Source organism: Fringilla coelebs, assembly GCF_963513975.1.
Source record: "Fringilla coelebs genome assembly, chromosome: 1".
Classification (NCBI taxonomy): Eukaryota; Metazoa; Chordata; class Aves; order Passeriformes; family Fringillidae; genus Fringilla; species Fringilla coelebs.
Window position 1 is genome coordinate 36,024,344 of NC_140028.1, and position 18,529 is coordinate 36,042,872.

General features: G+C 43.7%; 1 protein-coding gene across 1 annotated transcript in view; it reads right to left on the reverse strand.

Moving 5' to 3' along the window:
• The window catches only part of DNAJC5B (DnaJ heat shock protein family (Hsp40) member C5 beta), a gene marked incomplete at both ends in the record, with an annotated part of 37,067 nt that extends 21,414 nt beyond the window's left edge, over positions 1–15,653 (reverse strand). Inside the window, one exon of the mRNA XM_084205353.1 lies at positions 15,547–15,653. Coding sequence (XP_084061479.1) covers positions 15,547–15,653 — 107 coding nt within the window. The remainder of the gene's footprint in view (positions 1–15,546) is intronic.
• Positions 15,654–18,529: the final 2,876 nt, after the last annotated feature.

An 18,529-nucleotide genomic window follows, 5' to 3' on the forward strand; every position in this document is an offset into this window, starting at 1 on the left:
CGGGATCGATGCCCGCATTCTCCAGTGCTTTTCATTCCCCTTGCCTGGATACAGGGCCTTTTGGGGAGGGTCCTGTTCAGGACCTGACACCTCCTCAGGTCGGCATGGTGGGAGAAGTATGTTGCCCTGGAGTGCTGTGCAGTCTCCATGCTGGAGGTTGGCATGATCTGACTGGCTGAAGTCTTGAGCAAGATGATGACATCCCTCATCTAGGGCTACTTGGAGGAGAAGGTAGACATAGACATGCCCCGAGGACTCATTCAAACTGGTTGCTTTGAGAACACAATCATGGAGGCAGAGCAGAGAGAGGACCCTGATAGTCCATTGGTGCCTGCTGGTATAGTGGACAGCTGCTGGTTCTCTCACATGGTGACCATTACATCTTTTGTGGACATTAAGTGCCTGAAGAGGCCTGAATGACCCTCACCAGCCTCATGTGGTGTTAGCACCTCCAACCATCAGCACAGGAATTCTCCTTATGTTCACATCTGGGCCTTCACTTTCTTTCTGTGTTAAAAAGCAGGACTCCTGTCTCTAGCTCAGTAATAGCCACACCCATAGCACTATCAAAGCACAAAGACCTTGGATCCTTGGATCCAAACCTGATGTGCAGATGAATGCCCTGCATTGACATAAACCCTGGCTTGTCAGTCTGGACCTGTCTGTCAGTCACTGGACATGATCATCACTCTGACCTCTGCAGTGACTTCCTTGCTTACAGTTGTCCCTGCTTTGTCATGGTGATAGTGCTTTCTGTTCTGGATTATTGCTTCAAGTGAGCCGCTGTGGCTGTGTCTATCCTGGCCGGGGGTTGTAGGCTTGAGAAGCAATGTGAAATAAGTCAAGTCTTTATTTCCTACAGAGGAGGGTCATGTAAATCCAAGGGAGTGGTGTGAGATTGGAATGATTGGATGAGTGTGTGATGAATGTCTAGATGTCTAAATTTCATGTTTCCTTTGATAGCTCAGCTGGTAGAGCGGAGGACTGTAGGCTCCTTTGTTGCTGGTTCAACTCCAGCTCAGAGTGAGCTCTTGGCTCTGGCACACATCCTGCACTATGTTTTGGTGGAGGATCCCGCTACCTTTTAGTCCTGCCCACAGGGTTCCCCATAATGAGCTGCTCAGTCAGGAGCTCTTGCCTGAGGTTGGGAAGATAAGTGGCCAGGGCATTTTTGGGTGAACCCTTGGGCAGGGGATGGTGATTGCGACCACTGGGCCTGCCCACAGTCACCTCCAGCAGGAAAGTGAGTGGGTGAATTGGTGGTGTGAGGGCAGGGTTATTGTGAAGCCCAGGCTGTGGGTGCAGGGTCTCCTGAGTAAAGGCTGGGTGCCTGTGAGGGGAGAGGAGCTGGGTCAGAGGCTGCAGGGTGGGGAATTAGCTCAAGTGGTAGAGCGCTCGCTTAGCATGTGAGAGGCAGCGGGATCGATGCCCGCATTCTCCAGTGCTTTTCATCCTCCTTGCTTGGACACAGGGCCCTTTGCCAGGACCTGTGGGTGCTCATAGTATATTCAGAATGCAAAGAATAAGATGACATCTGGGTCTGCATGGGCAATTTAATAGGGGTTTCTCCCTCATTGCTTGATAAACATCAAATGTCGTCTAAAGCATTGTGTCCCATTTTGAGATCTTCTATGCAGAAAAACAGTCAGAGAGTGATCTCTGGAGGGCTACCAAGAAACTGAAGGAATGGAGAGGTTTCTCTGTGTGGATGGGATGAGGAGAGTGGATATGTTAGCCTAGAGAAGGAGCTGTTTAGAGGACTTACACATGACCTGTTGACATAGAGGAGGTTTCAGAATTGAATGGCTATATATGTGTCATCTGCTTGAGCAAAGGGCAAAAGACAGCTCAGTGAAACGTAACAAGGGAAGATACAGCAGGAGATGGGTGAGCTCTGTGTGGCCATGTGAAGAGTATCTGTTCATGAAGAAAATTATGTCCAAGGAGCTTATGGAGCATTTCTGTTTGAGGTTTGCGTGACTTATGGGCTGAAGTGTTGGGCAAGGAGATGTGATGTTGGTTGGAGCTGAGGCTGTTTGAAGCCAGATGCAGTAATAGAGGCATGATGGTGCAGCTTGGGAAAAATGCTGAGTGTGTGCTGGGTGAGGTCCTGGGCACAGCCCCATGGTTCCTTCGATAGCTCAGCTGGTAGAGCGGAGGACTGTAGGCTCCCTGGCACGGCCATCCTTAGGTCGCTGGTTCAACTCCGGCTCGAAGGAATCACCTTTTGCCTCTGACACACATCCCAAACTGGCACTGCCACTGCCTTTTTCTGCTCCTGCCCAGGGGATTCCCCAGAATGAACTGCCCAGCTCCTGTCTGAGTTGCGGGAGATAAGCAGGCAAGGAATTTTCTGGTGAAGCCTTGGGCAGGGGAGGGTGGTTCTGACCATGGGTGCTGTCCGCAGTCACCTGCAGCAGGAAAGTGAGTGGGTGGGTTGGTGGTATGAGAGTGATATGAATGGGAGGCTCAGGGTTTGGGTGCACCCTGGGTCAGGGCTGGGTGCCTGTGAGGGGAGAGGAGCTGGGTCAGAGGCTGCAGGGTGGGGAATTAGCTCAAGTGGTAGAGCGCTCGCTTAGCATGTGAGAGGCAGCGGGATCGATGCCCGCATTCTCCAGTGCTTTTTGTTCCCCTTGCCTGCATACAGGGCAATGCAGGGCCTTTTGGGGAGGGTCCCCCTGTCCTCTGAAGGGTAAGAAAACCTGAGAAGCAAAGTAGAGGACAGCATCCAGGACTTCTCCAAGAGCAAGGCCTCTGGATTGAGGGAAGGTATTATCTAACTTTCTTCTTCATTGGATAGATGCCATTTAGAATTGTGTACCTGTTTCATATAGGTTTATATAGGTTTTTTCCTATAACTGAATTAATTTTCTTCCTAATATCTGTGTTTTGGATTCCGAGTGTGAATAATGTTGGTTACACACTGCTGTTATAGTTCTTGGTGAGTAGAGTTTATGCAACACCAAGGACTTCTCAGCTCCTTGCACCGCATCCCATCAGCAAGGAGACTGGGGGGCACAAGAAACTGGGAGGAGACACAGCTGGGACAGGTGGCCCCAGCTGACCAAAGGAATGTTCCATACCACTTGACATCAGGCTCAATATACACTAGGTAGAAAAATGGCTGGGGCCCACTGCTCATAAACTATCTGTCTAGGCATTATTCTGCAGGTGTTGAGCAATTGTGTTTTATGCCACGTATTATGTGTAATCTAATTCTGTTATTATTGTTGATATTTCCCCCTTCCTTTTTCTGTCCTTTTGAACTGCCACAAATTTTGGTTTTTTTTCCCAGTTGTCTCCAAAAACCCTCTTGGGGGTGGGGTGTGTGAGCAGTTGTGTAGAGTTTAGCTGCCTGCAGGGTTAAACCACAACAGCTCTTTTTGGTGCCCAGCATGGGGCTTGAAGGGTTGAGATAATGACAAATCTGACTAGAGTACATTAAAACAAATGTCTTTTAAGCATTCATTATATTAGTGTAATAATAGCTAATCCTGATTTTAATTTATTTACTCTCAGAGTTGAGAGTAAATAAATTTCTGTTGTCAGGGTTGGGTTATGTAACATCTTACTTGCTCTGAATGTTTCTTGTTGTGCTGTTTATCACCTGTGGGGGCTGGGCTAAGGTTATCATGTTGTTGAACTTTGTAGCACTGGTTTAGGATATGATAAAACTGATGGTCACGAGACTAATTTATTTGTAATCAAGTGTTGTTATCTTCTCCATACTTCTAGAGCCATCTATTGGAAACTATTCCTAATTACATCCTTTATCTTTCCTCCTAGAGCCAATTGGTGGGGCATACACTCCCCACATCTTCCCCTTCTCCTCCAGGGTAATTACAATAGCTCTTGAGAATTCTGAATATAGTCAGGACGTTCAAAGCAGTATGTTCTTATTGGTATGTCTCCTGATTGTATTTCAGGCCATGTTTAGAATTAAACAACTATTTGAGGATGCCACCCAGATAACTGCCCTGAGCCTGAGCATACATAGTGGCAGGATGTGTGGGATAGTACAGGCAAGTATGTACAACAATGGGCATCTCGAATATTCTGGAATTACACCCCCAAACAAGTTCAGAATCCTGAAAAACTAGTGAAATATATGGAAGAAGTATGCTGCCAACCTTGTAATTCCAGAGGGAAACAAATCACTGCAACATGCTGGGGCCTGGCCCATGCCTAGCAAGTCCTGTTCAATACTATTCAGTATCCTCAAGGGATGAGGTCTTTGGGTCTGATGACAAAATGTCAGGCACTTTGGCTGCCCCAGTCCCAGCGACAGACACTGCATCTGAACCAAAGGACCCACCCGTACTGATACCATCTTCACTAGAAGAAATACTGGAAGTAGAAGTTGGCTCCTTCAGTAAGGGATGAAGGAGCCTCTTCTAAGAGTCAGCGGCCGGAAGAAGACTGCTCCAAAGCAGGGCCATTACAAGAACAAGAGGAGGAAGAGAGGTGGCTGCAGACTGAGGAGGAAGAAGAGGAAGAACTCATAAATGAGGTGTTATCCCCATATCACACCAACCGAGACCCTTTGATTTCCGTGTGTAAGCTGATTGGTCAGCTGGAAAGCCCTGGAGGGATCAGCAGGACTCACTCACCCTGTAACAGTTTCACATGGCCACTGTGAAAATCTGATTGAGTGGAGACCTACAGTAGATTATAGTACCTTGAACAAAGCCATGCTGCTGCTAAGTGCTGCCATGCCAGACAGGCTAGAACTTAAATTTGAACTGGAGGCAGTTGGTATCGAAGGCAGCCAAGTGGCCTGCCACAATCAATATCACTAGTGTGTTTTTCTCAATCGCTTTGGCAGCAGAGTGCAGGTCACAATTTACTTTCACTTGGAGGGGTATCCAGTACACCTGCCCTAGAGGTGGCAATCCAGCCCTACCATTTTCCATGGACTTAACTAGACTGCACTAGAGCAGGAACACCTGTGCAATACATTGATGACTTCATCATATGGGGAAACACAGCAGACAAAGTTTTTCAGAAGGGGAAGAAAATTGTCTAAATCTTCTGAAAGTCAATTTTGCCATAAATCAAAGTAAGCTCAAGTGACTTACACAGGAGATCCAGTTATTAGCAATAAAGTAGCAAGATGGATGTCATTGTATCACAATAAATGTGATCAACAAAATAACAGCTAGGTCTCCACCAATTAGAAAAAAGGAAATATAAACTGTATTAGGCATTTGAGGTTTTTGGAGAATATTTATTCCAAATTATAGTCCGATACAAAGCCCATTCTGTCGACTAACCTGGAAGAAGAATTATTTCATTTGGGCCCTGAACAATGAAAAATCTTTGAACAAATTGAAAAGAAATAGTACATACAGTAGCCCTCAGGCTGCTCTGGGCAAGACAAGGTGTTGAAAATGTGCTGCAGCTGGGGAGAGTGGTCCTACTTGAAGCCATTGGCAAAAAGCATCCAGGGGAGGCTCAAGGTTGACTCTTAGAGTTTTGGCATCAGAGATACTGAAGATTCAAGGCTGGCTATACAGTAACTGAAAAAGAAATATTGGCATCATATGAAGGAGTTTGAGCTGCTTCAGACATGATTAGTATTGAAGCACAGCTCCTCTTGGCACCCTGACTGCCAATGCTTGGCAGGATATTGAGAGGGAGAGTCCATTTTACACATCATGACACTGATGCTGGATGGAATGACTGGGGCACACCAATGATACAATGTGCTTGAACAGGAAATCCCAGTGACCCAGGAATTTTGGAAGTGATCATTGACTGGCCAGAAGGCAAAGATTTTGGAATATTGCCTGAAAAGGAGGTAATGTGTGCTGACAAAGCCCCATTGTGAATGCAATACCAGAAGATGAAAAACAATATGCCCTGGTGAGTCCTGTAATATGTTTGGAAATGTCAACGGTGGAAAGCTGCTGTGTGGAGGAGTCCCATAAACATCGCAGACACTCCTGAATGACAAGGTAAATCTAGTCAGTTTTAGGAGGTAAAAGCTGCTGGAGAAAGCTATCCAGCTGCCTTTAGCCATTGCTGACAGGGAAAATGGTCAGTACATTATCTCTATACAGACTCAGAGATGGTGGCAAATGCTTTGGTTGGGGGGAGGGGGTATTGAAATTGAAGTAGGTCAACTGGCAGAGCAGAGGTAAACCCACCTAGGGTTTACCTGGACTGCTGGGTTATGGCAGGATATTTCTGCTTCAATAGAGAATGTTGTTGTTAAAGTACCTCATATAGTCATTTACCCAAGACTCAGGTCACTGACTAACATCAAAAATCCTGGCTGATGCGTCAGGATGTGAAGATTGAAATGGATCAGGTGGATCTGGACTGGTAACATAAGCGTGAACTGTTTATAACCTAATGAGCCCATGATACCTCAGGCCATCAAAGAAGAAATACAACAGATACATCGCCTCCTGACTGAGGGGTGGACTTAACCACGGACACTATCCATGATTATCCATGAATATGAAACATGGCCTGAAATAAAGCAAGCCAGACAGTGAAAGCCTCTCTGTAATGGAGGACAGTGGCTGAAATATAAACATGGGGAAGTGGGGCAGATTGATGATATCACATTGCCAGAAATGTGCCAATGCAAGTGCCAGGTGCTTACACTCACAGAACTGCAGAATTATTTAGGTTGAAAAAGACTTGAAGATAATCAAATCCAAGCATTAACCCAGCACTAAGTCCACCACCAAACCATGTCCCTAAATGCACATCTACACATCCTTTAAATCCCTCCAGAGATGGTGACTCAACCCCCTTCCTGAGCCGCCTGTTCCAGTGCCTGACTACTGTTTGCTTAAACAAAGTTTTACTAATATCTATGGTGGAACCTACAACCTGATGGCTGGAAACATATTCTGTGCTTCATGCCGCTGGCTGCAATACTATCCTGGGCCTTCAGAAATGAGGTAAAAATGAACCCCAGAAAGAACATCTGGGTCAGACAATGATGCTTATTTCAGAAGCAACCTCTTAGACATTTGGCTCAAACAGCATAGCATTGAATGGGTATATCACACCTCCTACCATGCACCAGCCTCCAGAAAATTGAACAGATGAAGTGTTAAAGACTACACAGAGAGCAATGGGTGCTGGGACATTTTAACATTGGAATACACGTTTAGCCAAAGTCACATGGTTAGCCAGCACTAGAGCATCTTCTAATCAAACTGGCCCTGCCCAGTGAAAACGTTGATGTACATTTACAGGAGGGAAAAGTCCCTGTAGTGCACATAGAAATTATGCTGTGAAAGTCAGGCTGGATTATTCCTACTTCAGGCAAAGGCAGACCCATGCCTGATACTGTTTTTGATCAAGAACCTGGGTGCACTTGGTGAGTAATGCAGAAGGATGGAGAAGTATGATGTGTCCCTCAAAAGGGACACATCAAATATAATACAATTAATATAATGTAATATAATATAATATAATATAATATAATATAATATAATATAATATAATATAATATAATATAATATAATTCAAATAATTGCCTGTTCTCTATGTGAGAACAGGCAATTATTTGAATTGTATTATATTAATTGCTATCTAATAATATGTAACATCTTTGCTATGGTTGCTATATCCCATATCAAAATTATTGCAATAAATATTTAGCTTTATTAATCTATGAAAAATGAATTTTGATTAGACCAGGCTAAGTGGAGCAATGATAGAACCAGAACTGTCTTCAGAATGCGACAGTCCAACATCACACATATGTCTCCTGTCCCAAAGAACTACTATTAAAGAGCACCCCAAAGTCATGGACTAAATAAACTCAACTGACATTTTAGAGGAATGGCCCATAGGCAAAGGGAATTATATCTGCATATGTACACAAAAAGACCAGAAAAGAGGCATTGGAATGTGTAGTACCTTGGCATGACATAAATGGTATAAAATAAGGCATAAATATTGACCTGGTTTCAGATGGGATTGAGTTAATTTTCTTACTAGTAGTGGGTACAGTGCTGTGCTTTAGATCAAGGAGGAGAATAATATTGATAGCATTCTGATGGTTGAATTTTTGCTGAGCAGTGCTCATTGTAAGTCAAGGACTTCTCAGCTTCTCACACCACCCCACCATCAAGGAGGCTGGTGGGCAAAAGGAGCTGGGAGGAGACAGCCAGGACAGTTGACCCCAGCTGGCCAAAGGAATGTTCTGTACCATATGGTGTCGTGCTCAATATATAAATTAGGGGAAAGGATGGCTGGGAACTGCTGCTAAAGAACTCACTGGGCATCATTCATTGAGAGTAAAGCAACTGTGTTGTGCATCACGTGATTTAGTTCTATTAATGTTAGAGTTGTTGTTATTATTGTTGTTGTTATTTCACTTTTCATTTTTTTTTCTGCCCTAATAAGCCATCTTTTTCTCACCCTGTGAATTTTATTCCCACTGTGGGGAAGGGCATGAGTGATCAGCTGTGTGATATTTAACAGCCTGCAAATAAAGCCATGACAGTGGCCAACTTTGTGCCTCGGTGTAGAAGACGCATGTGGACCGTGTGCAGTGACCTCAGAAAAAGGCCATCAAAGGACATTAGTGGAATGGAGGAATCTCAGTGGGGACACCAAGAACCTCACAGAATGGAGGGACTGCTCTACATGGATGAGCAAGAACAGTGAGAATGTTCAGACTGTCAAAGGAGAGAATCAAACGACTCCGGCATGACCTTCATGCTTGTAGGAGGTTACAGAGTAGAGGAAATGCTGTCCTTTATCTGATACTTGAGCAGAGGGCAAAAGACAGCACAGTGAAAGGGAATTAAGGGAAAATGCAGCAAGATCTGTATGGCTCTGAGTCTATCTGTAGAAGAGCATTTCTGTTTGAGGTTTGCATGACTGATGGGCTAAAGTGTTGAGCAAGGAGCTGTGATGTTGGAGCTAAAGCTGTTTGAAACCAGATGCAGTAATAGAGGCATGATGCTGCCCTCTGGCTTGGCAAGTCTTGGGCGAGGTCCTGGGCACAGCCCCATGGTTCCTTCGATAGCTCAGCTGGTAGAGCGGAGGACTGTAGGCTCTCTGTCATGGCCATCCTTAGGTCGCTGGTTCAACTCCGGCTCGAAGGAGTCACCTTTTGCCTCTGACACACATCCCAAACTGGCACTGCCACTGCCTTTTCCTGCTCCTGCCCAGGGGACTCCCCAGAATGAGCAGCCCGGCCATGAGCTCTTGCCTAAGCTGTGGGAGATAAGCAGGCAAGGCATTTTCTGGTGAAGCCTTGGGCAGGGGATGGTGGTTCTGACCATGGGGCTTGTCAGCAGGACTGTGAGTGGGTGGGTTGGTGGTATGAGAGTGATATGGAGGGGAGGCTTAGTCTCTGGGTGCAGGGCACCCTGAGTCTGGGCTGGGTGCCTGTGAGGGGAGAGGAGCTGGGTCAGAGGCTGCAGGGTGGGGAATTAGCTCAAGTGGTAGAGCGCTCGCTTAGCATGTGAGAGGCAGCGGGATCGATGCCCGCATTCTCCAATGCTTTTCATTCCCCTTGCCTGGATACAGGGCCCTTTGCCAGGGATCCATCTGACCTCTGGGGAGGCTGTGGAGAAATATATAGAGTGCCCTGGATTTGCAGAGGAGGATGACATCAAGAGCATTATGGGCAGTTTGATGGATTAATTGATTTTCTCATTCTTTGGTTGTGTCGTAGGTAACCCAAAATGTTACCGTATTCCATATCCATCTGTTCCCAGAATTGTTAGTTTCTCTTGAAAACCTTGTGGCTGGAAATGGAACTACAGGGCTCTGGCATTGCCAGGTCTTTTAAAAGCCAGGATCTCTCAGGCATAGCTCTCTCTTGCCTCTTGGGTTTTGCTCTTTCCTTTTTGTTATCGCAGGGAGAGAGCTGAGGCAGCGTGGGTAGAAGCTCCCCTTGGTTTTCTTTTGTCTTCTTTTCTGAGAGGGTGGCTTCAGATTTCCAAGAAGCCACATTTTGTGGTCCTGGACTGCTTCAAGGCATATTTCACCTGTCTACAGTCACAACATTGCACCAAAAGAAGTGCAACAGTCCCACTCTACATGGCTGTCCCAACCTGCTAGCAGTGCCCAGTGGAAGTGGGAGGGCATGGAGTCTGAGTCGCCCCTGCCAACTGCCTGCTGTTTCTCCTCATGAAAAGGTGAAGTCTCTATATGAGTTCCAGCTGGATTGAGTTTCAGCTGCTGGACTGCCTTTTTTGACAGAGCTGCTGCCACCAGAGAGATAGGAAGTGCATTTGTCTGGTTTTGGACTCTAGGTTTTCTTTTGTTTTGCCCTTGTTCTCTGTTGCTTGTTGTTTAGGGGGAGTTTTGTAATCATGGAGGTTTGGTATCTGTGTTGTTTTGGGGTTTTTTTCCCTCTCTTTTTGTTCTCTCTGTTCACATGCAGTCAAAAGAGGTGGAGGGCTACCACTGTTTTTGTCTCTCCACATGCAATCCTTCATGGAGAGTCCCATCTTGAGCTGAGGGTTTTCTCTGCTGCCTTTAATTTCTCCTTGTTTGCAGGGAGTCTGTGAGATTTAGAAACTTTGTAAATAGCGATTATTATTGTTATTATTCTTGTCTATTGCTATTTCACATTTTTGGTTAACTTATTTTTCATTTATATCTACTCATGTTAATCTCTCCTTATTGGTGGAAGGGAATTGGCTAAAAATAAATTGGAGGTAACTCGCTTTTAAGTGTCTACCCCCTTAGCTTGACTTAAACCCAGACAGTTTGGCAGTTCTTAAATATCAGGCCCAGTATGGAAAAAGACATTAATGAAATGGGACAACCTCAGTGGTGGGCCACCAAGAATCGCAAGGAATCACTGGATTTCTCTTTAAGGATGGGCTGAGGAGAGTGGGCATGTTCAGTTTATAAAGGGAATCAAGGGAAAATGCAGCAGGATATAGGTAAGATCTGTATAGCTCTAAGGAGAGTCCATGTGTAGAAGATGACTTCCAAGGAACGTATGGACATTTCTGTGGTTTGCATGACTGATGGGCTAAAGTGTTGAGCAAGGAGATGTGCTGTTGCAGCTAAAGCTGTTTGAAGCCAGATGCAGTAATAGAGGCATGATGCTGCCCTCTGGCTTGGCAAGTCTTGGGCGAGGTCCTGGGCACAGCCCCATGTTTCCTTCGATAGCTCAGCTGGTAGAGCGGAGGACTGTAGGCTCCCTGGCATGGCCATCCTTAGGTCGCTGGTTCAACTCCGGCTCGAAGGAGCCACCTTTTGCCTCTGACACACATCCCAAACTGGCACTGCCACTGCCCTTTGGTTCTGCCCAGGGGACTCCCCAGAATGAGTGCCCAGTTGTGAGCTCTTGTCGGAGTTTGGGAATGCTAATGCCCCAGCAGTTTTGAGTGAACCCTTGGGCAGGGGATGGTGGCTCTGAGGACTGAAGTTGGCCAAAGTCTTCTCCAGCAGGAAAGTGAGTGGGTGGGTTGGTGGTATGAGAGTGATATGAATGGGAGGCTCAGGGTTTGGGTGCACCCTGGGTCAGGGCTGGGTGCCTGTGAGGGGAGAGGAGCTGGGTCAGAGGCTGCAGGGTGGGGAATTGGCTCAAGTGGTAGAGCGCTCGCTTAGCATGTGAGAGGCAGCGGGATCGATGCCCGCATTCTCCAGTGCTTTTCATTCCCTTTGCCTGGATACAGGGCCCTTTGCCAGGGATCCATCTGTCCCCTGTGGAGATTTATGGTGTGCCCTGAATTTAGAGAGGAGGCAGACATCTAAGGTTGTATCAAGATTACTATGGGCAGTTTAACAGAAGAAATTATGTTCTCTTGCTTTGCTTGACAGTTCTCAAATATCAAGGCCAGTACAGAAAGGTACATCAGTGCAATGGAATGACCTCAGTGGAGGGCTGCTAAGAATCTCAAGGAACTGATGGATTTCGCTTTAAGGAACAGCTGAGGAGAAGTGGGCATGTTCAATTTGGAGAAAGAGATGTTTGGAGGATTTGTTGCAGTGCTTAGGCATAGGTTACAGAACAGAGAAATGGCAGTAATTTTTTGTCTTATGCTTGAGCAGAGAGCAAAAAAGAGCACAATGAAAGGGAATCAAGGGAAAATGGAGCAGGATATAGGTAAGCTGTGTGTGCCAGGAAGAGAGTCCATGTGTAGAAGATGATGTTGAAGGAGCTTATGGAGCATTTCTCTTTGAGGTTTGCATGACTGATGGGCTAAAGTGTTGAGCTGTGATGGTTTGAGCTGAGGCTGTTTGAAGCAAGATGTGGTAATAGAAGCCTGATGGAGCGCCTGGCTTGGCAAGTCTTGGGCGAGGTCCTGGGCCCTACCCCATGGTTCCTTCGATAGCTCAGCTGGTAGAGCGGAGGACTGTAGGCTCTCTGTCATGGCCATCCTTAGGTCGCTGGTTCAACTCCGGCTCGAAGGAGTCACCTTTTGCCTCTGACACACATCCCAAACTGGCACTGCCACTGCCCTTTGGTCCTGCCCAGGGGACTCTCCAGATGATTGCCCAGTTGTGAGCTCTTGTCTGAGTTTGGGGATACTACTGCCCCAGCAGTTTTGAGTGAACCCTTGGGCAGGGGATGGTGGCTCTGAGCTCTGAAGTTGTCCGCAGTCACCTCCAGCAGGACTGTGATACTCATACGACCTGGGTTGGTGTTATGAGAGTGATATGAATGGGAGGTGCAGGCTTGGAGTGCAGGGCTGGGTGCCTGTGAGGGGAGAGGAGCTGGGTCAGAGGCTGCAGGGTGGGGAATTAGCTCAAGTGGTAGAGCGCTCGCTTAGCATGTGAGAGGCAGCGGGATCGATGCCCGCATTCTCCAGTGCTTTTCATTCTTTCTTTCATAGGTGCTGTGTCTGCTTTTGGCTGCGGGGAGCCTTGGGTGGACCCAGAGGCTGTATCAGGAGTAGAACAGGCCATTGGCATAGTCATGATTAAGCCATTATCCCTCCTTGCTTCATAGTAATTAAATGGCATTAAGAGTGCTGTACACTCTTAATTTATTTTCTAATAAATTTCTTAATCACCATTGTACTGTCACAGAGGTGTTGAGCTTTTGGAGCAAGTCCAGAGGAGGCACACCACGATGATTAGAAGGATGGTGCTCCTTTCCTAGGAGGAAAGGCCAGAAGAATTTGGACTATTCAGACTGGAAAAGAGAAATCATTAGTGTGAAATAATTGGAGCTTCTCAGTACTTAGGCAGGGTCTACAAGAAAGCTGGAGCAGGGCTTTTGACATGGGCGTGTAGTGACGGGACAAAGTGCAATGGCTAGAAATTGAAAGAGGCAAAGTTTAGATTAGGTATTACAAAGAAATTCTTCACTGTGATGTTGGTGATGCGCTGGAATTGGTTGCTCAGAGAAGCTGTGGATGAACTATCCCTGGAAGTGCTCAAGGCCAGATTGGATGAGGCTTTGAGCAACTTGGTCTAGTCTGAGCAACCCTGAGCAGAGGATTGGAACTAAATTATCTTTAAGGTCTCTTCCAACACAAACCACTTTATGATTCTATGATTTTCTTGTAAGTAGTCTATCAAATAGGATCTTTTGAAACTTCTGAAGAAAAGAAATCTAGTATCTATCTCTCTGCATATTACTTCACTGTCAGACAAGAAAGCATAAGTCAAAGTACAGTTTCATTTATTATGCCAAAAAAAAGGTTCTAAAATTATTTTTGTATTATATTGAAGATAAACAGATCTCCTTTGAAATTCTGCTGATTAAAAGCCCATTAGCTTTACTCCCTGATAAATTAGATTGTGCCAAACTCCATATAAAATCACAGAGTCATGTCTGTCATGTTTATTAAAAAGCAAATTTTGCCCTGGGCTGTGGTGGTATAATTAACAGTGACTTAATTAATAATGGCAAGAAACTCAGAATCAGGTATGGCTGGTTTTATACCTTGTACTAAAGAATACCATTTCAGCAGCAGATTTTCGGATTAACATAAATTAAATTATAATTAAAGCAAATCTATGAGACTGACTCATCATTTTATCTTACAAATATTTACAGCTACTCTATTAAAAGTGAATCCCTCTGACATTTCCACTTTAGTCAGAAGCAGCTGGTTTTTTCTTAATTACTAATAAAGATGGAGGAAGCACCATTGTCAGTTTTGCCATAGATCACTGTGTAAATCATCCATATTCATGCTCAGCATTAAATAGAGTTAACTGCATTCTACATTCTTCCATGACAACTTTCTCCTTTGGGGATTTCCAGAAAATTAAATGCAAAAGCAACGGGAAAACATGCAGTTTGAGACAGAAGATGATTCTATAGCCAGGCAGTACTACAGGGACACAGAAGGTGCAAGTCATAAGTGAATTTGATACCATAGTATGCTTTTTTTCCCAGTGGTGTAATTATGCAAGACAACAGAACCATGGGATGTCAGCAGTTCTCCTTCCATTGTATGAAGGGTTTGGACATTGACTACTTTTGCCTTAAGTGAATATGTGCCTTCATTTATATGTGTCTTTCTGTGGAACAGAAAGCAGGAGAAATGCAATTTGTTCAAAAACATGGAGGACAGAACCTTGCCAAAATTCAAGCCTAATGATGCAAATAGATCTATTTCATAAACCTTTTTGAGTTCAGATATATTCTTACATTTGATAGGAAAAGTAAGCTGTGTTATGTTTGCCTGGTAATACAGTGCAACCAATAATAGCCAGAATTATGCTGTAATAAATGTTTTACAATATTTATTAAACCTGCGAGTACATGTCTGACGTATTTCAGTGTCAAGAACATCTACTTCACACATGACATTGAAATTTTTTTCTCTTTCAACAGCAGCTCAGCAAATTTAAGGGCAAAATTACCCATAAAATCTTCTGGTCTTACTTCTAGGTCTTGTCACATTTCAACAATAAAATATTTGCCACCATTTTGATAACTTGTGTTTGACTCAAACTATTCTTAATGTTCTCTCTTCTTTTTCAATAGAGAAACTAGCATTCCTGTGCCAGTATTTTTCAATAGTTGGTTACACTCACAGTTAAAACCATGTACCTCTTTTTCAGCTCAAATAATTTTCTGATCCCAAGCTCTGCTTTTGGTTACATCTGCCTTCATAAAGTGAACAACTGTCTCACACCTAGCAATTTTCTCCTTCAAGGACATTACACACTCTAATCAAATAATCTATCTTTTTCTTTTCTTCTAAATCTATCTTTTCTTTTAAATAAACTTATTTTTCTTTTCTGATGAGATAAACTGATTTAACTCCTTATGTCTCTTACTCTAGTTCTCACATTGTCATTACAGCACTTGCATTAGCTTTACTTTTCAACAAATTTCAGGAAAAATACTAACACAAGAACTGGGTGCAGTATTCAAATAGTCCAGGTTAGTTTATCCCAACAGTCTGACCTCTCATTCACTTAGATTAAAATATTTCAGATTATTCACAGACTGCTTGAAGGATGAAATCAGTAGATTCACATTGCATCATCTCTGATCCTTTTCAGACTCACAAACTTAAGAAAGGATTGTGACAATGAATGTCTATTGTGCAGGTAACTCAAAAGGTTTTACCATCATAATCATGCCAGACAAATAAGCATTTTTAGACCTGTTGCAGAGTACATTTTACATACCTGTAGGACTTCTTAATTTCATCATGTGTTGCTCCCTTCTCCAGTGCCAGGATTTCATATAACGCTTCACCTGACGTTGACAAAGCACGTTGCCTTTGTTCAGCCATGATAGCAGTGCATTACCAAAGCTGCTAATGTAGAACATCATTTAAAATACCAGGGACTGCAAGTATATAGAGATAGTATTTCTTATCGTTCATTTTAATAGATTTTTTCAGGCAGCATAAGGTTAAAAGTACGTGAAAAAAAATGAATCTAGAATAAAATCTTCTCTATATTATCTTCTGTCCTTTAATATATTTTACAATTAGGAAAAAATGAGAAAATGGAAAAGCAAAAACTAAGGAACAGAAGCTTTTTTGCGTTGGGTAGAACTGTTCATATTAAAGACTTGATGTTGCTGTCGCTGAAATGAATAGATAAATTTGCTATAGCATCAATACCCAAACATTATACTTCCATCTAGTTTTGTGTTTGTTTACATTTTTCTTTACTAAGTCTTAGGAGAAGTATTCCACTGTTTGTTGAGGTTACTGACTTTTTACAGCGGGGTAAGAGCTTTGTACCTCTGAGTATTACCTAATGCAACGAAGTGGAAAATTTTTGCTTTCTCAACACAAAGGTTCAGGTTCAGCCTAACCCATCCTAGGCGCTTAAATTGTGATTTAATTTGACTCTGAATCAAACTGGACTCCTTATATTGTCAACGGACATACAGACTCCAAGAAAACTGGCCAAGCACTTTCTCCCCATTATCTCCACAGCGTGCTCAGGATAACCTGAGTATTGTGTCCAGTTCCAGGCCCTTCAATTCAGGGAGAACATTGAGGTGCCAAAGCAAGTTCAGAAAAGAGCAATGGAACCAGTGAAGGTTCTGGAGCACAAGTCTGATGAGGAGCAGCTGAGGCAGCTGGGGGTGTTTGGCCTGGAGAAAAGGAGGCTCAAGGGTGACCTTACCACTCCCTACAACTCCGTGAAAGGAGATTGTAGCCAGGTGGGGGTTGGTGTCTTCTCCCAGGCAACCAGCAACAGGACAAGAGGACACAGCCTTAAGGTACACTAGGGGAGGTCTAAGTCAGACATAAGAATCACAGAAGGAGAGATTAGATATTGAAATGGGCTTCCAGGGAGCTGCTGGAGCCACCGTCCCTGGAGGTGTTTAACGAAAGACTGGATTTGGCACTTTGTGCCATGGTTTAATTGACATGGTGGTGTTCAGTCATAGATTGGATTTGATGATCTTTTCCAACCTGATTCTGTGACTCCCAATCCATGACCCTGAGAACCAGTGGAGTGAATCTGGACCTACATGATAGTAGAGAGTAGATAGCAAGAATTGACCCTGGTATTATAAAAGTAACTTTATAAAAAAATACTTCATGGGAAATACTGACATCCGTCAGGGTCCTATCTTATTTGAGATACAAGACTTAGGACTGAATTAATGATAAATTTAACATGGTACCCTTACAGTATAGTGCAAGCACAGACTGACAGATTCAGATCACTTCAGATCTAACATTTTTTCCTTCCTTTATGACAAACCGGTGATTCTTCACTGAGTGGTTTGATTGCCTCCTTACAGTGTGCAGTTCATCCTTTTGGTTTTGAAGAATGAAACATTTCTAAACCAGACCTAGCTAATGCTAGGCAATGACACAAAGAAACTCAAAGAGCAGAAACTCCTTCTAGCAGCTTTCCAATATTTATAGAGGACCTATAAGAGATGTGGAAAGGGACTTTTTACAAGTATGTGCAGTAATAGGACAAGTGGGAATGGCTTTAAGCTGAAAGAGGCTAAATTTAGATATTAGGAATAAATTCTTCACTGTGAGGGTGGTGAAACACTGGAAGAGGTTGCCCAGAGAAGCTGTGGCTGCCCCATCCTGGAGGTTTTCAAGGCCAGGCTGGATGAGGCTCTGAGCAACCTGATCTAGTGGAAGGTGTCCCTGCCCAGGGTAGGGGGTTGGAACTAGATGACCTTTAAGGTCCCTTCCAACCCAAACTGTTCTAGGATTCTACATTAACCATTATTTAAACCACAAGATATAGATACCTATGATTTGTAAGAGAAAGCTACAGCACATTGATAGCAGACTTGCCACAACAAAACTCTCGCCAGAACTTTCTTTCTTTGAATGTTGGACCCCTCTCCAAATGTTGAAAAGTGATCACAGAAAAAGCCTGAAAGTGAGCTGTAACCCCAGTCATAAGAAAAATTTCTGTAAACCAGCTTAGGTAAGACTACCCTCTCTTTTATTACACCCTTCTCATTGCTGAGCTAGAAACACTATCATGACATTATTCATATATTATTTACTAAGCCACATTTTGGTTCAGAACCAATCATGTAACACTTTTAAGTTCTTTGGTATTATTCAATATGAAAAAGAAAATCAAATACCATGTAAGTACACAGAGAAACATCATCCACTGAGTAATTCTGGCACGTTGTATTTACTTTGATGTTTTCTTTTTCTGATCAACCAACTCACAATTAAGGGTCCTTTGACCTGCTGAAAAAAATACCTTTCTACTTTGAAGTGTGGTAAACAATCCCTCAATTAAACGTACTGAACTTTTGGTTTTAAGTTAACAATTAGAAAATGAAATTGCATGTGAGTATCTAGATATTAGCTTACCACCTGCAGTAATAAAACACATGCTTTTTGTTCATGATGGCATGCCTAGAGCATATTTAGCATAATCCTGGGATCTATCCTGGCACTGTAATTGTGCAAAGCTCATGAAGCCTGTTAATGCACAAGGTAATGGTAGTAATCATGTGGAGTCACAGATATACAGCATTAGTTAAAAATCTGTGACATAATGCTGATCAGCTAGCTGGCAGCCCTGAAGCATAAACCAAAATTAAAGTTATGGTGGATTTAATTTTGAAGAACTACAAGGTCATGTAATTTTTACTTTCTCATAAAATAATCTTAATAACCTAGTCAGCTATGGAAATTTAGACTCAATAGCC